At 36.9% G+C, this 27,100-nt stretch overlaps 1 protein-coding gene across 1 annotated transcript; it reads right to left on the bottom strand.

The window, feature by feature from the left end:
• Window positions 1-7,749: 7,749 nt before the first annotated feature.
• On the bottom strand, window positions 7,750-26,816 carry Or22c (Odorant receptor 22c). Its single transcript, XM_073965465.1, has 7 exons — window positions 26,486-26,816; window positions 26,218-26,404; window positions 25,901-26,091; window positions 25,449-25,630; window positions 17,649-17,750; window positions 8,005-8,157; window positions 7,750-7,851 (listed from the first exon to the last, which is right to left on the bottom strand). Exons 1-7 carry the CDS (start codon window positions 26,814-26,816, stop codon window positions 7,750-7,752), a joined length of 1,248 nt encoding a protein of 415 aa, XP_073821566.1.
• Window positions 26,817-27,100: the final 284 nt, after the last annotated feature.

Genomic DNA, 27,100 nt, shown 5'->3' with positions numbered 1-27,100 from the left:
TATGTATGATTATATATTATTTTCATTATTTCGTAAGGGACAGATCGACCATTTTGGCTACATATACCTACATATTTCTTCAAAAAATTAAAAATTTGTATTAAGGAAGAAAAACTACCAAATGCATTAAGAAATAGCTTTTGGTGACCTTATCCGATTCGATCAATGAAAGAGGTCAATATTTCGAGGTATTGCATTACTTCTAATCAAAAATAGCATTAAAACTTCAAAACCCTGTACAGCATAATAATAAGTATAATAAGTTTGTTTTTCGGTTTCACATAGAGAGAAATGGAGATCTTTTCTTAGTTCGACCTATGGAAGAAAATGTTCTGTAATGGGCCAGCTAAGTAAGTAAGTAATCTTGTAGGCTATAGGAAGAAGACTTATGCCCCTATAGGTAGAGCAATCGTCGGGTACTCATTCTTGCTGCCAGATGGTCCTAACTAGCTGATGAATACACCATATCAGGGTGTCGCCTCCGGTTTTGAACAGCTCGGCTGGTAAGCCACCGGCTCCTGCTGCCTTATTATTCTTCAGCCGATTTATTGATGTCTTTACCTCATCTTGGCTGGGCGTTATACATTCAATACCATCTTCTGGGATTAGGTATGTGGTATCTTCGTCGTCTTCGCTGCTATTGGATACCAACAGTTTTGAAAAATGTTCTTTCCATATCCTGAGCACACTATTTGTATCAGTTACCAAATTACCTTGCTGGTCTCTAAAAAGTATACTTTTGTAAAGTATATTTTTGTTCTGTTCGTCCTTGTCTTCGGTTGGAGCATAAGCAAATAAAGCTAATGTTGAAGAATTTTACTTTTATCCGCATTGTAGCAAGTCTTTCATTCGCTCGGATGAAGCTGGAGACCAGATGTTTTAATTTCCGACCAACTACAAGTCCGCAATCTAACTTATGCTTTATGTCATGGCAGCTATAATACAGTGCGTCACCTTTAGGTGTTGTTGTGACGCCTTTCCCAATCCATCGGGCTCGTACTTTTTAAGTACATCTAGCAATGCGTAAACTGCACATTCTCTACAAAAAGTGCGACATTCCAGGTTCATATTCGCAGATCATGGTCGTTTGCGGGTTTCGTCAACTTTAGAGGGGTTTGATATTTTTTCCTTTGTTTTTTCATAGTAGAGTGCTTTTTTCTAGGCGAAGGTTACTAACCCGACACCCAAACCCAAGTTTTTAACGTTATTATGAGTGAAAGCGCGACACATGTTAGGTCACTACCTTTTACGGGTGTTAAAGGCAGCACCCAAGGTGACAACGGGGAGGTTAGTGTCTACTTGAGATGAAAGAGGGACCAAAATAAGTCCTGGGTTTTGTCATGTTAAATCCTGTCAGGACCGTTGCTTGGGTGTCGTAGGGAATACAAGTCCTGCGTCACCCAGTAACAAAACATATCCACCAAAAATTTTCAGTTTAGGTCCATGTTTTGATATAGTCTCATATAACGGTCCCTCCGGATTTTGGGTGTTTTGTTGATTTTAGCTACAGTTATTGGTCACCGTGGTGCAATGGTATGCACACCCGCCTTGCACACATAAGGTCGTGGGTTCGATTCCCCGGCCAGTCAACATCAAACACTTTTCAAGGGTGGCAAAATACCCCTCAGTAATGTTGTCGACATTTTCTGAGTATTTCAGCCTTGTACAACTTCTCTACAAGTGGTGTCTTAGACACGTCGTTCGGACTCGGCGATAAACAGTAGGTCCCATATCATTGAGCTAAAATGAATCGGGGTGCACTCATTGATATGTCCCGCCTGGGATGTTTGTGGAACAATTATTATATATTTATTGGCTGAACTACCCGTAATTTGACATTTAAGGTACCCAGTGGTCACAAAACTTCTCCACAAAAAATTGTCAATATATCGCTCATTTTCTCAAAGAGTGGGATAACTCAAAAAATGCGTTTTTCTGAGTAAGCAATTTTGTATATTTTCAACGAACTCTACTTTATCTTGTGTCATATTTTCATGCTCATATCTCTAAAACTCATCAAGTAGTTATCTTTTTTTTGTGTAATAATATTTTTAAGTTGGAAAGTAAAATTTCAATCGCCAGCTCAAAACGTATTTTTCTGGAAACTGGATTTTTTGAGATATGCCACTCTTTGAGTATAGCCCCCTATATACCTTCCGATTTAAGGTATTTTGAGGAGTTTAGCTACATATATCAGTCCGGCCGAACTTAACAAATTTTTTTATTTCCTTCATGTCGTATGGGTAGCGTCCTAAGCTTTTCTTCAAATCAAGTTCCACAAGATTCGGTTCTGTTCTATTCGAGGATTTATGATTCTAGTGACCTACACAGTGTAGGAGTTAAGTATGGGACTGCCGAGTTTGAGGTGCTTAATGTGGACATACCGCCGAAGAAAGATTGGACCCTGCTGTATTTGCTTGATATTAGTTTTCTTTTGGACGGCAATAACCGGCTGGTGCTAGGGGGCTTCACTGCTCATCATGAGCTTTGGAATTTCGTCCTAGACAATGACCAAAGGGGTTCAGCACTGGCCAAGCAAATTGATAGCTCCACATTTTACACTTTTCACGAAGATGTTCCTTTAAAAATGACGTTTCTTGGCAACCTGTCTATTCGCTTGGCTTAGACCACATTACCATCATCGTCTTCGTTAACAGACCACCCGTCTTCATAACCTCTGACCGCCTTACTTTTCTAAACCATGGGAAAGGTGAGAGTCAAGGGTTCAGAGAATTTACCATTCACCATTTAAAAGAGCTATCCATTCCTTTATACTCTCGGATAGATGATGGAATTTTCCGAAGCATCACACAATTGCAGCCGGTCGCTGCATAACTGCTGGTCGAATACCGAAATTAGAACATATTTCTCAGCAGAGGCGACGGGACTAACAAAGCAAGATGCGCTTCGTCGTACACACCCTAAATAGCAGGGTTTCGGAGTCGAGGTATTTTTGGCTCGACTCCGACTCCAGGCGAGTTTTTTTCACGACTCCGACTCCGACTCCAGGTCGACTCCGAGAGTGAATTCCTATACCACTAAAAATGAATAAAATGTGCACAAAATTGTATTTTTTTTCCAATATTTTGGCCTATATAGACTAATGTGTTAGTTTTTCCTTACATATTCATTAGAAAGAGCATTCGTTTCATCCGAATTTAATATATAGTTAATAGATTATGCGAAATTTACCGAAATACATAAAAATACGGATTTTTGAGAAAGTAACGGGTACAACTGATAAAGGACAATGAAACGTGACAATGTCGATATCTTGGATATGGGAAACCTACATATAATTTTCGGTGGAACATTTTTTTGGGAAATGTAATTTTGTTTTACTCTTTGAGTTCAAGAACAAAAAGGACATGGAAGAAACTGAGCTAGAGGGACAGCATATTTGACAGAAAGGTTCCTCATTCCATTTAACTGAAAAGATGTCATCTACTGTCTAAATATCTCCAAAAAGAGATATAAAACTGATGGGGATCAACCAAAAAATCATTATGTCATGAGTCATGACTTAGAAATTTCAGCTATGGGATCCTTTGGGGTTCTCAATTGGGGCTTTCATTCCCAAAAGGAATTTTCCTCACCCAGATCTTAACTTCCATTTTGTGTCACAGGGTATTCAGTAAGATTTCCCATAGAGACCACAATGTCTTTAATAGAAGACAAGGATGACTTCTCATAAAAAACAAGATGAGAATACCAATACACCCTTGTGAGAAGACCAGTAAGACTTCTAACGAAAGAGGTTAAAGGTTAAATCTTAATTCGATTGTCATATTACTTTACTTTTGTTTGCAAAAATTTAACGAATCAATTGGATTTACAAAATAGGGATGAATAGACTACACTTCAAAGGATAGTAAATATCCTGTGAATTGTCCTTTAACTTAGTATAATATATAATTTGAATATATATTTTCTTATACCTTTCTTTTAAAATAAATAATGATTTTTTAAAAAAAATATTGTTCCAAATTTAATGTTATATTTCTATAACGTTGAAAAAATTTTGCCCGGAGTCGGAGTCGAGTTATTTTTTTCGACTCAGACTCCGACTCCGACTCCAGCAAAATTGCTCGACTCCGACTCGTAGACTCCGACTCCGACTCCGAAACCCTGCTAAATAGGCAGCTTAACTTTGAAGTCATAAATAAATCTTGTTCGTACGAACCCTGAAGACTAAAGGGGAAATTTATTTTAAAGTCATAAGGCTACAACGCGAGCATAAACTTTAAAAGTGGCTAGACCTCATAAAGCAACTTCACATCGGTACAGGGTTGGGGTCATCTCTAAAATGGAAGATATCCCTTGGGGTCTTATGTAGAATAGAAGACCTCTAAGGGGTCTCTTATAAAATAAAAAAATCTCCATTTGGGTATTCCATAGAATAGAAGACTTAAATTTAAAGTCATAAATAAGGCTTGTTCGTACGAACCCTGAAGACACATGTGGGAATTTAGCTTAGGCTACTAGGATAGCATAAACTGAAAAAGTGACTAGACCACATAAAGCAATGCCACATCCGTACAGGGTTGGGGTCATCTATAAAATAGAAGATATCCCTTGGCGTCTTCTGTAGACATCAGACCTTCAAAGGAATTTTTTGTAGAATAAAAGACCTCCGAAGGTGTATTTTATAGAATAGATGACTTTCGATGGGGTCTTATATAGAATAGAAGACCTTCGAAGGGATCTTTTATAAAATGAAAGATCTCCATTTGGGTATTCCATGGAATAGAAGACTTCCGATGGAGTCCTCTATAGAATAGAAATCCTCCGAAGGGGTCTTCTATAGAATAGGAAAGAACTCCGAAAGGGGTATTCTATAAAGTAGAAGACATCCAAAGAGGTATTCTATAGAGTAAAAGACCTTTGTAAGGGTCTTTTATAGAATAGAAAACCTCCGAAGAGGTCTTCTATAGAGTAGAAGTAGATTAGTAGATCTCCGATGGGGTCTTCCGTAGAGTAGAAATCTTCCGTAGAGACGTTCTATATTGTAGAGGTGTTCTTTAGAGTAGGGGTCTTCTATAGAGAAGAAGTCCTCCAAAGTCCTCATAAGGCTTCGTTGTAGGAACCATGATGACCCAATAGGAAACTTACCTTTGAAGTCATAAATAATGCTTGTTTGAACCCTGAAGACTCAAGAAGGAGCTTACTTTAAAGTAATAAGGCTACTAGTTGAGCATACAGGAAATAAGTGGCTAGACCACAAAAAGCAATGCCACATCAGTACCCTCTATATAATAGAAGATATCCGTAGGGCTTTTCTATAGACATCAGATCTTAAAACGAGTTTTTATAAAATAAAAGGCCTTTCAAAGGATGTTTTATAGAATAGATGATCTTTTTATAAAATAAAAGATCTCCATTTGTGTCTTCCATAGAATAGAAGACCTAAAATGAAGTTGTTTATAGAATAGATCTCCGATGGGATCCACTATAGAATAGAAGGCCTCCGATGGGTTCTTCTGTAGAACAGAAAACCTCCGAAGGGGTCTTCTATAAAGTAGAAGACATCCGCAGTGGTCTTCTATAGAATAGAAGACAACCGAATGGGTGTTCTATAAAATAGAAGACTTCCGATGGGGTCTTCTATAGAGTAAAAGACTTCCGAAGGGGTCTTCTTTAGAATAGAAGTCCTCTGAAGGAGTCTTATGTAAAAAGGAGACCTCTGAAGGGGTCCTCCCATGGGGTCATCTATATATTAGAAAACCTCCGATGGGGTCTTCTATAGAATAGAAGACAACCGATGAGTTTTCTATAGAGTATAATTCTTCCGAAGAGGTGTTCTATAATGTTGACGTGTTCTATAGAGTAGGAGTCTTCTGTAGAGAAGAAGTCCTCTGAAGAGGTTTTTTATAGAATAGAAAACTCCAGTGCGGGTTTTCTATAGAAGACAATAACTCCCTTGGGGTCTTCTATAGAATATAAAGCTTCCGAATACAGTAAAGGGGGATAATAGAAAGACTGTTACTTTCAGCGGCTTCTGTAGAAGACAGCCAACGGAGTTCTTATATTTTATATTAGACCCCAACGGAGGTATTCTATTTTATAGAAGACCCCAGTGGAGGTATTTTACTGTTTAGTACACCCCAATTGAGGTCTTATATTCTTGAGAAGAACCTTTCGGAAATATTCTATAGAAGACCCTATCGGATGTACTCTAACTTCAGACCCTCTATAATCCTTCGGGCATCCGCCTGTTGAGGTCTTATATTCTTGAGAAGACCCTTTCGAAGATATTATATGGAAGAGCCTATCAGAGGACTTCTACACTTCTGACTCTCTATAATCGCTCGGACTTCCGCCTGAAACATTGAGTCATGATTCGGCAGTCGGAGAGAGATTGTTCTTTCCGTCTCTTTAATATAAAGTCCCAGTCCCGTTCTTCCTAGCATATCCCCATCTGTGTAACCTAAGTTTCCAGCGGACAGTTGTGCTAGAGTTCCACCGATTTACATGTCACTGTCTGGCATTTGTGTATCACACAAGACAATTGCAATTGTTTTGTGACCCGTTGTGACCTATTATGTATTAACATGGGCATCTTTGGACCACCTAACATATTTCTTCCATGTTGCAAGTAAGTTTATATCGGACCACACTTCCGTGCGTGTCCCTCACAATTTTTCCAAAATTTCACCATTTTACAGTTGTCCTTGTTTGTGCACCTTCTCATGTATGGTTGTTGTGTCTTAATTCTTGTCTTATTGCCAGATGTTTCTTGGTTGATCTCAATTTCTTGATCCATGGGGATTCCATTTAAACGCCATCCTACTTACGCTATGAACATTCTAAGTATTCTTCACTGAGAGTAGACTCTTTCTTCTTCCATCCAAGCTCTGGGGTCAGCCGGTAGAGATTCCTTCTGTAAACCATCTAGTCCTGCAGCCTTGCTACATTTAGTTGTTCTATTGCTTCTTTTTATTAAACTAAATGCATTTAACTGCCGACTGATTTTCACTTATTGCTCATATATACATATTCAACCTTTCAAGTACCCCAAATAAGGATCTCTTGACATATTTTTTAATTTTTGGTGGTAGTTTTCCATTAATTTAATAAACTATGTTTTAACTTATTTCCTTATTAAGATGTAATTCTCAATTAAATTAAAAATATTTCCACAGAAAAACATTTCATCCGTACCATTTTATTAAGTTGTTGCTATTTTTGTTATATTTTTTAAATAATTGGCCTCAAAGTAATAAAAAAACTTCCCGTTGATTGTAAAACAAAAACTTCCCAAACGATACGCTGTATAAAATTACCCTAATAAACAACTCTTTTGGATGTGATTCACAAAAAAGTCATACCCCCTTCAAATATTGGGCTCTTGAAATCTCATTTAAGTGTTGGGTACTTAAGGTCACTTTATTTACATTGGCTTAGTAAAAACAATGAAAAAAGAATCATAATATGCTCCCCTTGTGTTGTTGTCAACAAAAAAAATCCGACCGTCATTTAGTTCTGCGGCAATATTTATGTTTCCTGTATTCTAAGTGAAACATAATTTACCTTCAGTCAACAATGCTTACCGAGAAGATGATGTGACGTCCAGAACGAGCAAACAAAGTCCTCCGTCACGTGGAAAAATGCCATAGAAGACTAGACCTTGAAATAAAGTAACTAACCAGGCAAACATTGAATGGTCTACCCGCAACCCCACGCTACGTTTATTACAATTTATCAGCAATGTTCATGGCAGCCACTGAAGAAGCCGTAGCAGTAGAACCATCACTGGGTAATGGGCCATACGCCTTTATCATTATCTTCATAGGCAACCTGTGTAAATATATTCCAAGTGTCTATTGACATGCCAACGAACATAAATCTTAACTGAGTTAGAACAAGAACACTACGAACGAATGTTTGCTCAGTAGAAAAATTCCATTACATTATCTTATGTTTTTCCATTACACATTCTCAACCATCTTTCCTTCACGAATGATTTTCTTTTTTTTTTCACTTGCTTTTTTGTTTTTTACTTACCGAACTGAAGGCCGGCAGAGATGGCGTAAAAAATGGTACTGAAATTGTTATTGCCTTCTGAGATCGGTGCAATATCATTAAAATGATTTTTCTAGTTTTAACATCGCACTTGTACCACTCCACATTGTACAAGGCATCGGCCACAGCAGCACTCTGTTCAGCCCACAATAGCAGTGTGCAGATTATCCATATGTAAAGAACCATAGATCCAAGTAAATCCGCATGCATAAGTAGTTACATATGTCCATGTATGCGGCCAACAGATGATGCGATGGGGGAAAATATCAGGAGAAAATAAAATATAATAAATGAAGTACAGATTATTAAAGTATGTATGTCAAATATAAAGGGTGACATAGGGGATATGGCAAAGCCCAGGATTTATTTTGGTCCCTCTTTCATCTCAAGTGTATACTGGCCTCCCCGTGGTGTCACCTGCGATGGAACCGGGCAGACGTAAAAATAGCAAACGATTACGCACTGTATTATAGCTGCCATGAAACGAAACATGAGCTAGATGTTGCATTTATGGTAAATAGGAGGCTTAAAAATCTCGTCTCCAGCTTCACTCCGGTTGATGAGAGAATTGCCACAATCCGTATAAAAGCAAAGTCTCATCTGTGCCCATGCCCTGACCGAAGAGAAAGATGAACAGACCAAGATATATTCTACGAGCTCCTAGAGAAAGCATATGACCGCTGCACTAGCTATGATATTAAGATTGTTCTAGGAGATTTTAATGCTAAAATTGGAAGAGAACATATATTTGGTGCGATCTAACACAGGGCGGAAGCTGGATGTCGAGAAGCTGCAAACACACATATAGCACAAGCCTATTCCGCTCAACTGACTCACATGCTGGAAGACAGCACTCATTGTCCCGATAATGTGGTAGCGCAGTGGCAAAGAATAGCCCACTCACTTCAAACTGCCTCAAAATCTGTGCTGTACCAATCTGTGGGTACCAAAAACCACCACCTAAAAATCAATGGTACGATTAGGAGCGCCGTAAGGCTACTGAAGAAAGGAACGCGGCATACAGAGCAACCCTGCAATCAGTAGCAACACGAAGCGCGAAAGAAAAATATCGGGAGAAGAGGAGAAAAAAGAAAGAACAAGAAAAACGTAAGCGTGAGAAACTCGAAATGTCCAGGAGTCAGAATGAAGTCCGAAAATTTTACCAGTGTGTAAACCACCAGACTGAAGGGTATGGTCATGAAGGGAATCTGGTAACTGATACAGATAGCGTACTGAGGATCTGGAAGGAGCATTTCATGAAGCTCTTAGTATCGAATATGGGCAGTGATGAAGTTACATCAGAACCAATCGCAAACGACGACGTTGAATGTCTTCCACCTAGCCAAATCGAGGTCATGACAGCAATTAATCGGCTGAAAAACAATAAAGCAGCAGGAGCTGATGGGCTGCCCGCCGAACTGTTCAAGACCGGTGGCGAAGTGCTGATAAGCAGTATGCATCAGTTAATTACCGAAATTTGGCAGGAAGAGAGGATACCTAACGATTGGAACCTCAGCCTCCTATGTCCTGTACACAAGAATGGAGACAAGACGATGTGTACAAACTGCAGAGACATAAGTCTGCCCCCAATCGCATACAGAGTGCTGTGTGAACGTTTAAAACCCATGGTCAATAAAATAATCGGGTCATACCAATGCGGTTTTAGACCTGGTAAATCGAAAATTGATCAAATCTTCACGCTGCGCCAAATACTGGAGAAGATCCACGAAAGACAGATCGACACATACCACCTGTTCGTCGACTATAAGGCCGTCTTCGACAGCCCAATTCGATCAAAGGTGTTTCAAGCCATGTCTGAGTTTGGTATCCCTGCTAAACTTTTAAGTTTATGCAGGATAACATTGGCTAATACAGGATCAGCTGTTAAAGTAGGAAAGAAGCTCTCGGAACCTTTTGAAACAAAACGAGGTTTCAGGCAAGGTTACTGCCTATCGTGTGACATATTTAACATTCTATTGGAAAATGTCATACGAGAAGCGAATGTATATACCGAAAGAGATAAAAATAGCATTATATACAATAAGGATATAATGTTACTGGCCTACGCAAACGATATTGATATAATAGGTCGATCAACTCGATCCGCAACCTTTTGCGATCCACCTTTGCGAAAATTGAAAAAGAGTCTGCCAAAGTGGGTCTGGCAGTCAACGGCGATAAAACAAAGATTATGGTATCAACACGCAAGACGTCCAGTAGACTCGGACCAACTGTTGATGTTCAGAACTACAATTTTGAGGTAGGAAATGACTTTATTTACCTCGGAACAGCCACAAATAAAACGAACAACATCAGCTTTGAAATCAAAAGAAGAATGATATTGGCCAACAGATGCTACTTTGGTCTAAGTAAACAGTTTAAAAGTAAAACCACCTCTCGTCAAACAAAACTTACACTCTACCAGACACTGATACTACCCGTACTTATGTATAGATCTGAAGCATGGGTACTTGCGAAAGCAGATGAGGCAGAACTTGGTGTGTTTGAGAGAAAAATTCTTCGAAAGATTTATGGCCCAATATGCGTTGACGGTGAATACCGACGTCGTATGAACCACGAGCTATACCAGCCGACCGACATCGGTATAGTAAAACGTATCGAACTACAACGATTGCGTTAGCTTGGCCATGTCAGCAGGATGGATAAAGATGCCCCCGCCAAAAAGCCATTTGAATACGAGTCACTCGACGGTATACGCCACAAGGGAAGGCCAAAACTCCGATGGAAAGACCAAGTTGAAGAAGAGTTGAAGAACTTACGAAGTCTTCTATAGACAGAAGACCTCAAGAGGACATCAATAGACAGAAGATATATTGAAGACCTCTTTGACCGAAGACCTCAAGAGGTCTTCTATAGAAGTAGGCCTTCTATATACAAAAGGACTCTAGAAGTCTTTTATGAACAGACAGAATACCTCTTCATGTCTTCTCTAGACAAAAAACTTCTTGAGATCTGTTATAGACAGAAGACCTCTTATATTAACACAATGCCTTCTAGACCTCTTGAGGTCTTCTAAACATCTTCATGTCTTTCATAGAGAGAAGTCCTTTTTAGGTATTCTATAAAAAGAAGGCCTCTTGGGGTATTCTATAGACATAAGACCTCTTGAGATCTTTTATAGACAGAATACACCTTGAGTTATTCTAAAGAGGATTTCTATAGACAGAAGACCTTTCAAATTCTGTTTATACATAACACCTCCTGACGTCTTCTGTACACATAAGACATCATGAGGTCTTCTTTAGACAGAAGACCCTTTGATGTCTTCTTTAGGCATAAGACCTTCAATATACATATAAAAGACCTCTTAAGGGCTTCTATATACAGAAGAATTTTCAAGGTCTCCTATAGACAGACCTAAGAGGTCTTCTATAGGCAGATGACCTTCTATATATAAAATACCTCTTAAGGGCTTTTATGTTCAGAGGAATTCTCGAGATCTTCTATAGACAGAAGACCTCTTGAGGTCTTCAGTCGACAGAAGACCCCTTGAGGTCTTCAATAGACAGAAGACCTCTTGAGGTCGTTGATAGCCAGAAGGCCTCTTAAGGGCTTCTATGTACAGAGGAATTCTCGGGGTCTTCTATAGACAGAAGACTCTTGAGGGTTTCTATAGGCAGAAGGCCTCTTAAGGTCTTCTATAGGCAGAATACCATTTATATATAGAATACCTCTTAAGGGCTTCTATAGACAGAAGACCTTTTGTAGTCTTTTATAGACAGAAGACCTCTTGAGGTCTTCTATAGACAGAAGACCTCTTGTGGTTTTCTATAGGCAGAAGACCTCTTAAGGTCTTCTATAGACAGAAGACCATTTGATGTCTTCTTTAGGCATAAGACCTTCTATATAAATATAAAAGACCTCTTAAGGGCTTCTATATACAGAAGAATTATCAAGGTCTCCTATAGACAGACCTAACAGGTCTTCTATAGGCAGATGACCTTCTATATATAAAATACCTCTTAAGGGCTTCTATGTTCAGAGGAATTCTCGAGATCTTCTATAGACAGAAGACCTCTTGAGGTCTTCAGTCGACAGAAGACCCCTTGAGGTCTTCAATAGACAGAAGACCTCTTGAGTTTTGCTATAGACAGAATACCTCTTGAGGTCTTCTGTAGACAGAAGATTTTTTGTGGTCTTCTATAGACAGAAGGCCTCTTGAGGTCTTCTATAGACAGAAGATCTCTTGAGGTCTTCTATAGACAGAAGATCTCTTGAGGTCTTCTATAGACAGAAGACCCTTTGATGTCTTCTTTAGGCATAAGACCTTCTATATAAATATAAAAGACCTCTTAAGGGCTTCTATATACAGAAGAATTATCAAGGTCTCCTATAGACAGACCTAACAGGTCTTCTATAGGCAGATGACCTTCTATATATAAAATACCTCTTAAGGGCTTCTATGTTCAGAGGAATTCTCGGGGTCTTCTATAGACAGAAGACTCTTGAGGGTTTCTATAGACAGAAGACCTCTTGAGGTCTTCTATAGACAGAAGATGTCTTCTACGAGTATAGACAGAAGGCCTCTAGAGGTCTTCTATAGACAGATGGTCTTCTATAGGCAGATGACCTTCTATATATAAAATACCTCTTAAGGGCTTCTATGTTCAGAGGAATTCTCGAGGTCTTCTATAGACAGAAGACTTCTTGAGGTCTTCTCTAGACAGAAGACCTCTTGAGGTCTTGTATAGACAGAAGACTTCTTGAAGTCTTCTATAGACAGAAGACCTCTTGAGGTCTTCTATAGACAGAAGACCTCTTGAGGTCTTCTATAGACACAAGACTTCTTGAGGTCTTCTGTATACAGAAGACTTCGTGAGGTCTTCTATAGGCAGAAGACCTTTTGAAGTCTTCTTTAGGCATAAGACCTTCTATATATAAAAGACATCTTAAGGGCTTCTATATACAGAAGAATTCTCGAGGTCTTCTGTAGACAGAAGACTTCTTGTGGTCTTCTATAGACAGAAGGCCTCTTGAGGTCTTCTACAGAAGATGTCTTCTTGAGGTCTTCTACGAGTATAGACAGAAGGCCTCTTGAGGTCTTCTATAAACAGATGGCCTCTTGAGGTCTTCTATAGACAAAAGATCTCTTGAGGGTTTTTAAATGTAGAAGACATCTTAAGGGCTTCTATGCACAGAGGAATTCTCGAGGTCTTCTGTAGACAGAAGATTTCTTGTGGTCTTCTATAGACAGAAGGCCTCTTGAGGTCTTCTATAGACCGAAGACATATTGAGGTCTTATACAGACAGAAGACCTCAATATACAGAAGATCTCTTGAGGTCTTCTATAGACAGAAGATCTCTTGAGGTCTTCTACGAGTATAGACAGAAGGCCTCTTGAGGTCTTCTATAGACAGATGGCCTCTTGAGGTCTTCTATAGACAGAAGACTTCTTGAGGTCTTCTATAGACAGAAGACTTCTTGAGGTCTTCTCTAGACAGAAGACTTCTTGAGGTCTTGTATAGACAGAAGACTTCTTGAAGTCTTCTATAGACAGAAGACCTCTTGAGGTCTTCTATAGACAGAAGACCTCTTGAGGTCTTCTATAGACAGAAGACTTCTTGAGGTCTTCTGTATACAGAAGACTTCGTGAGGTCTTCTACAGGCAGAAGACCTTTTGAAGTCTTCTTTAGGCATAAGACCTTCTATATATAAAAGACCTCTTAAGGGCTTCTATATACAGAAGAATTCTCGAGGTCTTCTGTAGACAGAAGACTTCTTGTGGTCTTCTATAGACAGAAGGCCTCTTGAGGTCTTCTATAGACCGAAGACATATTGAGGTCTTATACAGACAGAAGACCTCTTGAGGTCTTATACAGACAGAAGACCTCTTGAGGTCTTATACAGACAGAAGACCTCTTGAGGTCTTCTATAGACAGAAGACCTCTGGAGGTCTTCTACAGAAGATGTCTTCTACGAGTATAGACAGAAGGCCTCTAGAGGTCTTCTATAGACAGATGGCCTCTTGAGGTCTTCTATAGACAGAAGACTTCTTGAGGTCTTCTCTAGACAGAAGACTTTTTGAGGTCTTCTCTAGACAGAAGACCTCTTGAGGTCTTTTATAGACAGAAGACCTCTTGAGGTCTTCTATAGGCAGAAGACCTCTTAAGGTCTTCTATAGACAGAAGACCTTTTGAGGTCTTCTTTAGGCATAAGACCTTCTTTATATAAAAGACCTCTTAAGGGCTTCTATATACAGAAGAATTCTCAAGGTCTCCTATAGACAGACCTAAGAGGTCTTCTATAGGCAGATGACCTTCTATATATAAAATACCTCTTAAGGGCTTCTATGTTCAGAGGAATTCTCGAGATCTACTATAGACAGAAGACCCCTTGAGGTCTTATACAGACAGAAGACCTCTTGAGGTCTTCTATAGACAGAAGACCTCTTGAGGTCTTCTACAGAAGATGTCTTCTACGAGTATAGACAGAAGGCCTCTAGAGGTCTTCTATAGACAGATGGCCTCTTGAGGTCTTCTCTAGACAGAAGACCTCTTGAGGTCTTTTATAGACAGAAGACCTCTTGAGGTCTTCTATAGACAGAAGACCTCTTGTGGTCTTCTATAGGCAGAAAACCTCTTAAGGTCTTCTATAGACAGAAGACATATTGAGGTCTCCTCAGGACATCTTGCGGTCTTCTATAGACACAAGACCTCTAAAGATCTTCTATAGACAGAAGACCTCTTGAGGTCTTCTATAGGCAAGAGACCTCTTGATGTCTTCTATAGACAGAAGACCTCTTGAGGTCTTCTATAGACAGAAGACCTCTTGAGGTCTTCAAGAGACAGAAGACCTCTTGAGGATTTCTATAGACAGAAGACCTCTTGAGATCTTCTATAGACAGAAGACCTCTTGAGGTCTTCTATAGACAGAAGACCTATTGAGGTCTTCAATAGACAGAAGACCTATTGAGGTCTTCAATAGACCTCTTGAGCTCTTCTCTAGGCACATTAGATTCTATATAAAAAAGACCTCTTAAGGTTTTCTATATACAGAAGAATTCTCAAGGTCATCTTTAGACATAATACCGCTTGATATCTTCGATAGGCAGAAGGCTTCTTAATGGCTTCTAAATATAGAAGACCTTCTATATAAAAGACCTCTTAAGGGCTTCTATTTACAGAAGAAATCTCATGGTCTTCTATAGACATAATACCTCTTGATGTCTTCGATTTATTAACAATTATAATTATAAGTAAATTACAAATATAACAATATAAACAAGCTCTGGCCTTCTATAAACAGAAGACATCGTGATGTCTTCTATAGACAGAAGACCTCTTAAGGGGTTCTTTAGACAGAAAACCTCCTGAAGTCATTTATAGACAGAAGACTTCTTGAGGTTTTTTGTAGAAAGAAGACATCTTGATGTATTCTATAGACATATATAACATCAGACTACTTGAAGTTACCTATAGACAGAAGACAAATGTCTCTTGTGATATTCTTTAGACGGAAGAACTCTTGATAAAAGACTCCCTGAAGTCTTCTATAGACTGAAAACTTCCTGATGTCTGCTATAAATAAAACAGCTTCCGAGTCTTAATTAGCCAGAAGACAGCTTGACGTCTTCTATGGGCATAAGACTTTCTGATTGCAGATGATCTTCCCTTTTGAAAAGACGACTCCTAATCTTCGTTACGCAGAATACATTTTGGTATATTCTACAGATAGAAAACTTTTTGAGTGGTCTATAAACAGAAGCCTCTATAAATATTTTGTAGACAGAAGACCTCTTGAGGTCTTCTATAGACGAAGGAACGTCTGTAGATGAAGATCTCTTATATATTCAGAAGATTTTTTGGGGTCTTCTATCGACATGAGATCTTTTGAGGTCTTCTATGAACAAAAGACTACTTCGGATCCTCTCCTAAGGTCTTCTCTATAGAACACAATACCTCGAATATAATATATTCTTCTCCTCATGAGGTTAGCTATTGACAGACGACTACTGTGGATCTTCTACAGACAGAAGACCACTTAGGATATTCTCAATAAAACAGAATACCTGGTGCGGCCTTGAATATACCAAAGAAGGCTCCTTCAAATTTTCTATAGATTATGTTCTTTTAAGGTATTCTGTAGGCAACAAAAGACGTTTAAGGTCTTCAATATGCTATTAAAGATCTTCTATAGAAAGAAGATATGTTCAACTCTTCTTTAGACAAAATATCTCTTAGACAGAAGACTTCGTTAGATCTTCTATAGAAGAAGACCTACTGAGGTATTTGTGTTTACTCTTGTAGTAGCTATGAGTGCAGAAACCCTTTCCAGTATAACCTGCAATAGGCTGTAATGGCAAATAGTGTACTTTGTTATTTAATAACATTCAGTAGCGAACACACATTAAACAAGTAAGAGAGGGCTATAGTCGGACGGGCCGACCATGTGATACCCTACACCACTACATATATGTATTAACTCATCGCGTATTAAAACCGTTTTAAAATTTGATTTTGCCTGGCTGGGGAATCGTTTTGAAAGAAGGTGTCAAAGCGAATCATGCTGCAATGTATGTATAAAAATCCAATTGGACAATTAAAACGTTAGGGCGCAATGTAATATGCAACAAGGCAACAACTGGGAATGGAAAAATGTGGCTCTCTACACATAACCCATTATATATTAAGCAGAAGGCCCGTTATCTAGCAGACACTTTATTGCAATTTTCATCGGGGGGAAGATCAGTTGTTCTATTTTCATATGTAGTCTACTTTGCCGGTATATGCCCTCCAGGAAAAAACTATAGACCAAAAATATTTTTTTTGTATTTTTCATACAAAAGTAATGGTCCATTTCACCCGCTAAATAATATCAGATCATCATCCAAAATTGTAGGCCTCTTCTTCGACCTAAACTCTCACCTCATGCAAAATTTCGTCATTATTGAACTATAATTGCGACCTCTAGCGTGTTTATCATTACACTACAAACAAATAACAGGGTATATTAGGCTGTAACTCTGTTATCTTATCATGTACACCAACACGACATCAATAGAAATGTTATGTGTTCCTCTTCCAAGTATAGCTTACTTGCCCGGAATGTCTCTTCCAGGAATAAAGATATAAGCTGTATACTAAAATTTTTCACAATTTTCACACAAAAGTTTTGGTCCATTTAACCCTCTAAATATTATCTGATCGCCATCTCAAATTGCAAGCTACTTCTTTGTCATATACTCTTACTTTATTTAAAATTTCGAGGCGATCTGACTATTATTGCGACCTACAGAGCATATACAACATCGGATAAAAATTATGTTTTTGGTCCATTTCACCCACTAAATATTTCACGATCATCACCAATTAAAATAGCGATCTATTCTGATGTGAAACCGACCTCCATACCAAATTTCGTGACGATCGGTCCAAAATTGCGGCCTGGAGTTTGATTACAATTTATAATGGACAGACGGACACACGGACGGACGGACGGACACACATCTCAAAATCGCTTTATCTCGCCGAGATATGAAGATTGGTATACCACATTGGGGGACTCCGACGAATATTTCGCGGTGTTACATGAATTTTTACCAAAACAAACTTATAATACCCTTTCCACATAGTGGTGTAGGGTATAAATAGTAAACAAATACTTACACTTTCTGTAACATAGGTACCACCAATACAGTAGACTACTAACTGGGCCAATGCCGCAATATTGTAAAATATGTAGATAAACAGACCCAACGACTTGGAATTCTGAAAAAAAAAACAGAAACAAATATTCAACACATTATTAATTATACATGCTGAATTGTGCAATGTCCTTGTCGGCAATAGCAACAATGTTTGCTGCTTGCTATTGTCCTCATGCTAACGTTTAGGTTACATGGTTTATGATTTTGCTTCATAATTAATCCACGAATTAAAATAAGAACTGCAAACGCATTCATTCACGAAAGGACACTTCTTCACAATCGTTAATTTTGAGGTATTCCGTAATTATTCATAGCGATAATTATGCTATAGATGCGAAAGGATAATTTGAACGCAAAAAGGAAAAAGCAAGAAAAAAGGATGAGTTGCCTTTGGCGACAGAGGTATACCCTCAGCGTGTGTGAATTGAAAAAAACTATTTCCCAAAAAACGTGTATATTTAGGGGGTCTTCAGAATGTTGGGCGTATGAACTTGCCGACAATGATATGGATTAATATAAAATCTCAAACGTTTAAAGGGGGAGGTACCTAAAGCAATGGATCGACATAGTCCATTTTAGAAGTGTGTTTTGTTTTGGGAATCATTCCTCGATAGGACCATTATATCAGGAAACATGGACTTGTCCACGAAAAATATTATATCGCTGTAAACAGGGCTACAGCTACGGCTTCGGTAAAAATTTCCATAGGATTAACCGAACTTAATCAAAAATGTTGAAAATTTGTGTGGGTGGTATCCTAAGGAATGGAGCGATAGGGCCCCAAAGTAAGTTTGAAGAACATATTGTGAGATCCAAAGTTTGGACCAAACCTGTTGCGCCGTTTATGAGATATTGCGTTTACCATTTTAGCGAATATTTTCGAATTTTTTGGGGGGAAGTACCGGAAGGAGTGGACATATAAGCACCATCTTCGAATTTCATTTAATATTCGAAATGTTACGATATGCAAAGTGTGGATCAACGTAGTATTCGGTTCGGCAGTTGTTGTGCACACCAGCCACAACAGGTACTGGCCGTAGGTCCGTTGTTTACATTTTTTCGATCACTTGTGCTGTCGTATAAATAAAAACGACATTTTTGGTGGGAGGTATCCGAAGGAGTTGACATATATAATCCATATTCTAACCCAATCTATGCCTTGTAGAAATATTACGATGTCCATAATATGGAACATATCGGTTACTCTCTTCGAGAATTATCGTGCGCATCATTTTAGGGAAAAGTTTTGAACTTTTGTGGGGGAGGTATCCATAGGAGTGAACCGATAAGGCCCATCTTGGAACTAGATTTAACTTTGGGCAAAATATTACGATTGCCAAATTTTGGATCGAATCGGCTTATCTGTTGAAGAGTTGCCGCGCGCTCCATCCACAACACATGGTGCCATAGCTGGGTTTTACAGCTTTCAGACCTTATTCTCAGGAAGTATGGGCTTGCCCCTTGAAAAAACTTGCATCGTCGTAATGGGGGCAACGAATACAAATTGTTGCAATGAAAATCAAAAGGTTTCGAGAGGAGGTCTTAAACTGCACTTTTCCGAAATTTTGTGTGGGAGCTACCCAAAGGAGTGGACAGATATGGCCCATCTTAGAACTTGAGTTCAGTTTTCGCAAAATATTATGACAACCAAATTTTGGATCGAATTAGTTTATCCGCTGCGTTCACTGCACATGGTGCTTTAGAGGGCCATTTTCTCAGAAAGTATGGACTTGCTCCTGAAAAAAACTTGTGCCTTCGTAATAGGGGCAGCGAATACTAGTTGAGGGAGGTACCCGAGGATGTGGATCGATATGACAAATTTTCGAACTTAATCTAAGTTTGGACAAATATTACAAAAGCCAAATTTTGGAGCAAATAGGTTAATCTTTTAGAGAGTTATCGTGCGCTCCAGCCAGCCAGGCATACAGACGGACATTGCTTAGTCGACTCCAAATTGATTACTTAATTTATAATTAATAACGCAAACAGAGATATTCTAATCCTTCAAGGATATTCTCCTAAGAAATTCCATGATAAACCTTTATGCATTCAATCGTTCTTCTCCTGCAAAACTTTGCAGCTTAATGCAATTTAATGTTAGTTTTATTGAACTTTTCTTATAGCCTATTTTTATCGCAGTTTTCAAAGCTTCATAATAGCCCAACAGTATGTTCTAATGAAAGAAAAAAAAAGCAAAGCATTCTACTGATGCAACAGAAGCAATCATTAAAAAGTGTTTGGAAAGGCCCACTCGCTTTTAAGTAGTCCTTGTCTTGTCGTGGTCAAGAAACACAAGAAATGGGATTAAAAAGTTAAAGTAATTTAAGTTGCGTGTTTTCATCATTCATCGTTAAACTTTCATCAGTAGCGAAAAAGGAAAGAAACGAAACTTGGTGAAAATACCATCATAAAAACGTAAAACTAAAGCTTAAAACAGAGAAAGAGGACGAGAAATAATAATTAAGGCAATGGAATCGACGAATTTGCACGTTTTTCCGCTCTATCTCTCTTCTAGCTTGGTTAACTTTTGTAAAAAGTGCAAAGATGTGGGAAAGAAAAACACTTTATGGCTGCATTGATAAATAATGTTATGATGGCAAGTTTATGAGTGTGTGGGAGTGTGCGTCTATCTCAAAGAAACTTATTTCGAAAATGTTTTGAAAGTCAGGAAACTATTAGATTATACTCAAAGAAAAGTGAAAGTTCAACCATCATATATGTACGTTCCAGTCACGCGTTCCTCCTGTCAGATGGTGCCAACTTATTGAACAGCAACTAGTTTTGAATACCTCAGCTGGTGAGACGGCCTTGTTATTCTACAGTCTGTTTATTATTTGCCTCATCTAGGTTTAAAAGAAGTGAAATTCTTGTAAGTTTGGAAGAAAATTAGCCTGGACATAGTTTGTTCCATATCGGTTACTCCCGCCGAAAGTAACCTTTAGTTTCCGTCTACCAAAGGTGATTTGAAAGAAGAAACAAAATATTAAAAAATCCACATTTTTTAAAAATTCACGATTATGAAAAATATTTTAAAAAATCCACGTTTATGGAGGCCTAAGTTTTTTCCAAAAATATTTTAAAAAATCCAAGTTTATGGAGGCCTAAGTTTTTTCCAAAAATATTTTAAAAAATCCACGTTTATGGAGGCCTAAGTTTCTTCCAAAAATATTTTAAAAAATCCACGTTTATGGAGGCCTAAGTTTTTTCCAAAAATATTTTAAAAAATCCACGTTTATGGAGGCCTAAGTTTTTTCCAAAAAATATTTTAAAAAATCCACGTTTATGGAGGCCTAAGTTTTTTCCAAAAATATTTTAAAAAATCCACGTTTATGGAGGCCTAAGTTTTTTCCAAAAATATTTTAAAAATCCACGTTTATGGAGGCCTAATTTTTTTCCAAAAATATTTTAAAAAATCCACGTTTATGGAGGCCTAAGTTTCTTCCAAAAATCTTTTAAAAAATCCACGTTTATGGAGGCCTAAGTTTCTTCCAAAAATCTTTTAAAAAATCCACGTTTATGGGGGCCTAAGTTTCTTCCAAAAATCTTTTGAAAAATCCACGTTTATGTAGGCCTAAGTTTCTTTCAAAAATCTCTTAAAAATAGCACGTTTATGGAGGCCTAAGTTTCTTCCAAAAATCTTTTAAAAAATCCACGTGTATGGAGGCCAAAGTTTCTTCCAATTTTTTTTTAAAAAATCCACGTTTATGGAGGTCTAAGTTTCTTCCAAAAATCTTTTAAAAAATCCACTTTTATGGAGGCCTAAGTTTCTTCCAAAAATCTTTTAAAAAATCCACGTTTATGGAGGCCTAAGTTTCTTCCAAAAATCTTTTAAAAAATCCACGTTTATGGAGGCCTAAGTTTCTTCCAAAAATCTTTAAAAAAATCCACGTTTATGGAGGCCTAAGTTTCTTCCAAAAATCTTTTAAAAAATCCACGTTTATGGAGGCCTAAGTTTCTTCCAAAAATCTTTTAAAAAATCCACGTTTATGGAGGCCTTAGTTTCTTCCAAAACTTCTTCCACGTTTATGGAGGCCTTAGTTTCTTCCAAAAATCTTTTAAAGTTTCTTCCAAAAATCTTTTAAAAAATTTAAATTTATTTTATCTTTATGAAGGCCTAAGTTTCTTCCAAAAATCTTTTAAAAAATCCACGTTTATGGAGGCCTAAGTTTCTTCCAAAAATCTTTTAAAAAATCCACGTTTATGGAGGCCTAAGTTTCTTCCAAAAATCTTTTAAAAAATCCACGTTTATGGAGGCCTAAGTTTCTTCCAAAAATCTTTTAAAAAATCCACGTTTATGGAGGCCTAAGTTTCTTCCAAAAATCTTTTAAAAAATCCACGTTTATGGAGGCCTAAGTTTCTTCCAAAAATCTTTTAAAAAATCCACGTTTATGGAGGCCTAAGTTTCTTCCAAAAATCTTTTAAAAAATCCACGTTTATGGAGGCCTAAGTTTCTTCCAAAAATCTTTTAAAAAATCCACGTTTATGGAGGCCTAAGTTTCTTCCAAAAATCTTTTAAAAAATCCACGTTTATGGAGGCCTAAGTTTCTTCCAAAAATCTTTTAAAGTTTCTTCCAAAAATCTTTTAAAAAATTTAAATTTATTTTATCTTTATGAAGGCCTAAGTTTCTTCCAAAAATCTTTTAAAAAATACACGTTTATGAAGGCCTAAGTTTCTTTCAAAATTCTTTTAAAAAATCCACGTTTATGGAGGCCAAAGATGCCTCCAAAAATCTTTTAAAAAATCCAGGTTTATAGAGGCCAAAGTTTCCTCCAAAATCTTTTAAAAAAATCCACGTTTATAGAGTCCACAGTTATCTCCAAAAATCTTTTAAAAAATCCACGTTTATAGGGGCCAAAGTTATCTCCAAAAATCTTTTAAGAAATCAACGTTTATAGAGGCCAAATTTATCTCCAAAAATCTTTTAAAAAATCCACGTTTATAGGGGCCAAAGTTATCTCCAAAAATCTTTTAAGAAATCAACGTTTATAGAGGCCAAAGTTATCTCCAAAAATCTTTTAAAAAATCCACGTTTATAGATCCCAGAGTTATCTCCAAAAATCTTTTAAAAAATCCACATTTATAGAGGCCAAAGTTATCTCCAAAAATCTTTTAAAAAATCCACGTTTATAGAGGCCTAAGTTATATCCAAAAATCTTTTAAAAAATCCACGTTTATAGAGGCCAAAGTTATCTCCAAAAATCTTTTAAAAAATCCACGTTTATAGAGGCCAAAGTTATCTCCAAAAATATTGAAAAAAATTTACGTTTATGGAGGCCTAAGTTTCTTCCAAAAATCTTTTAAAAAATCCACGTTTATCGAGGCCTAAGTTTCTTCCAAAAATCTTTTAAAAAATCCACGTTTATGGAGGCCTAAGTTTCTTCCAAAAATCTTTAAAAAAAACGACGTTTATGGAGGCCTAAGTTTCTTCCAAAAATCTTTAAAAAAAAGACGTTTATGGAGGCCTGTTTCCTCCAGAAATGTTTTAAAAAAATCCACGTTTATGGAGGCCTGTTTCCTCCAGAAATGTTTTAAAAAATCCACGTTTATGGAGGCCTAAGTTTCTTCCAAAAATCTTTTAAAAGATCCACGTTTATAGAGGCCTAAGTTTCTTCCAAAAATCTTTTAAAAAATCCACGTTTATGGAGGCATAAGTTTCTTCCAAAAATCTTTAAGAAAATCCACGTTTATGGAGGCCTAAGTTTCTTTCAAAATTCTTTTAAAAAATCCACGTTTATGGAGGCCAAAGATGCCTCCAAAAATCTTTTAAAAAATCCAGGTTTATAGAGGCCAAAGTTTCCTCCAAAATCTTTTAAAAAAATCCACGTTTATAGAGTCCACAGTTATCTCCAAAAATCTTTTAAAAAATCCACGTTCATAGGGGCCAAAGTTATCTCCAAAAATCTTTTAAAAAATCCACGTTCATAGGGGCCAAAGTTATCTCCAAAAATCTTTTAAGAAATCAACGTTTATAGAGGCCAAAGTTATCTCCAAAAATCTTTTAAAAAATCCACGTTTATAGATCCCAGAGTTATCTCCAAAAATATTTTAAAAAATCCACATTTATAGAGGCCAAAGTTATCTCCAAAAATCTTTTAAAAAATCCACGTTTATGGAGGCCTAAGTTTCTTCCAAAAATCTTTTAAAAAATCCACGTTTATGGAGGCCTAAGTTTCTTCCAAAAATCTTTTAAAAAATCCACGTTTATTTAGGCCTAAGTTTCTTCCAAAAATCTTTTAAAAAATCTACGTTTATGGAGGCCTAAGTTTCTTCCAAAAATCTTTTAAAAAATCCACGTTTATCGAGGCCAAAGTTTCTTCCAAAAATCTTTTAAAAAATCCACGTTTATGGAGGCCTAAGTCTCTTCCAAAAATCTTTTAAAAAATCCACGTTTATGGAGGCCTAAGTTTCTTCCAAAATCTTTTAAAAAATCCACGTTTATGGAGGCCTAAGTTTCTTCCAAAAATCTTTTAAAAAATCCACGTTTATGGAGGCCTAAGTTTCTTCCAAAAATCTTTTAAAAAATCCACGTTTATGGCGGCCTAAGTTTCCTCCAGAAATGTTTTAAAAAATCCACGTTTATGGAGGCCTAAGTTTCTTCCAAAAATCTTATAAAAAATCGACGTTTATAGAGGCCAAAGTTTGCTCCAAAAATCTTTTAAAAAATCCACGTTTATGGAGGCTTAGGTTTCGTCCAAAAATCTTTTAAAAAATCCACGTTTATGGAGGCCTAAGTTTCTTCCAAAAATCTTTTAAAAAACCACGTTTGTGGAGGCCTAAGTTTCTTCCGAAAATCTTTAAAAAAATCCACGTTTATAAAGGCCAAAGTTTCCTCCAAAAATCTTTTAAAAAATCCACGTTTATGGGGGCCTAAGTTTCTTCCAAAAATCTTTTAAAAAATCCACGTTTATGGAGGCCTAAGTTTCTTCCAAAAATCTTTTAAAAAATCCACGTTTATGGAGGCCAAATTTTCTTTCAAATTTTTTTTTAAAAAATCCACTTTTATGGAGGTATAAGTTTCTCCTAAAAATCTTTTAAAAAATCCACGTTTATGGAGGCCTAAATTTCTTCCAAAATCATTTAAAAATCCACGTTTACAGAGGCCTAAGTTTCTTCCAAAAATCGTTTAAAAAATCCACGTTTATGGAGGCCTAAGTTTCTTCCAAAAATCATTTAATCGAGAGCCTTTTAAAAAATCCAAGGTTTAATTTTCTTCCAAAAAGCTTTTAAAAATCCACTTTTATAGAGGCATAAGTTTCCTCCAAAAAATCCACGTTTATAGAGGCCTAAGTTTCCTCCAAAAATCCCTTAAAAAACAACGTTTATATGCAAAAATTTTTTCCAAATTTTTTTTTTTTAAAAATCCACGTTTGTAAAAAATCCATTTCCTCCAAAAATCTTATAAAAATCCACGTTTATAGAGGCCTAAATTCCTTCCTTAAAGCTTTTAAAAATCCACTTTTCTTCCAAGAGTCTTTTAAAAAATCCAAAATTTATTGAGGTTTAAGGTTTATCCAAAAAGCTTTAAAAAAATCCATTTATAGAGGCCTAAGTTTCCTCCAAAAATCTCTTAAAAAATCCACGTTTATAGAGGCTTTAGTTTCCTTCAAAAACCCACGTGTAAGGGTCCTCTTTTTATTTCGAGTATATCAACACATCAACAAATCTGACCATAGGCTATTGGAGGTCACTCCCAGGTCTATTGATAGCCGATAATTGTTTATTTTCTTAGAGACGGATTAGGGAGAACATAAAACTTACCAACATTAAATCCAAAAGACTGGAGCATACAACGACTGCTGCTGACATAAAATGTAACAATATGATAACTGTAAAAGTTCTCGTAAAATCCGCACATAAATCGATAATCGTATTATGACGTTTTACTATGGCATACAATTTTTGGCGTATACGATGATTTTGTTCTTCTGTTGCATGTTCAGCTTTTTGGGGGGAAATCATAAGAGAGAAAAATGGGAGTAGGCGAAAAAGATAAAACGATTTAACTACTAGAAATTGGGTTACAATAAGTTACTATTGATTTAGGGAAGTTTGTCCACCCACTCTGCAAAACATAAATATGTAGATATGTATGTGTGGAATGTTGGATTTATAACAAATTTGAAATAATAAAATGATGGGCATAAACGCATTTCTTTCCCACATTCCTCTTAAGCTTTATGATCTTTTGTGTATTTTTATTTTGTACTTACAGTTCTTCAACTTCTCAAAGGCACTGCGAATATCGTTTTGAATACATTTGAAGATTGAACAAATTAAAACAGTTGTACAAACGAAATAGCCATCTACAATGCTGAATGACAATACTGTCATAGTACCGGATGCGCTAAGAATAAGAAACATAAAAGGAAAATATGGAAATGTTTTGGTAAATTCCGGTACACTGCTTGGTAAAGGTACAGGGTCATTGATGTGATATAAGCCGATATACATGAAAAAAGATAAATAATTATAAATTTTCATTCTCCCTCTCTCTATCTCTCTCTCTTTTCTTATTACTTTTACTTACATTGATTTAAAAGGAAACTCGAATTGTTTTTGTTCTTCTTGAAAATGGTAAATCAAGTTGGTAACAATGGCTCTTAAGTTGTAGAACATGTTTGCTGATGCACCACCCGCAATTATGATGAAGGCACAAATATTACCAAATGAAGAAAATCTCTGAACAAGTTTAATTTTGTTTGCATCATGTTGTTCTATGGAATGGGAGAAATAAAAAACGCATTAAATACTTGTGAAGAAGTATCAGGTTCACACAACCATGCCACCACACCTACCTCTCATAATCAAAGTACGCAAACGTTCAGTGATATCATTAAATCTTCGACGATTCACGAATAAAATTGATGCTTTGAAAAATGATATTATTTTGGTTACAGATGGACAGAAAGCATCCAAGGCATCAACTAGATCGCTCAGATGTGTTAGGCCATATCCGAATTCTCCAAAACCACCATAGGCCATGACAAAGGTGCTAAATATCACAAATAAAGTGTTTCTCCATGTGTAGTCAGGATCGGGCCAAATACCACACAAGCGACCACACGTACGTGGCACTAACATAAAAGTTCTAGCTATAGGTGTTGAGGCTTTGAGAAATCCAAACATTGTAGGGGCTACAAAATAAAAAAAAAAACACAATTTACTGAGTTTTAATTTTTTTAAAAATCCACTTGAATAGGTGTCTGAAGGTCCTCTCAAAAGTCTTTTAAAACTGCACGTTTAGAGATGTGTAAGACTCCTCCTAAAGGTCTTCCGAAAATCCACATTTAAAAATGCCTGACGATCCTCCCAAAAATCTTTCGAATATCTACATTTTTTGATAGCTGAGGGCCCTTCCAAAAATCATTTAAATCGTTTCTAGATGTCAGGATTCCCTCCTTTAATTTTTT

Source organism: Musca autumnalis, unplaced genomic scaffold, assembly GCF_047663935.1.
Source record: "Musca autumnalis isolate F117 unplaced genomic scaffold, ASM4766393v1 scaffold_2, whole genome shotgun sequence".
Lineage (NCBI taxonomy): Eukaryota > Metazoa > Arthropoda > Insecta > Diptera > Muscidae > Musca > Musca autumnalis.
This window is presented reverse-complemented; position numbering and strand designations above follow the sequence as displayed.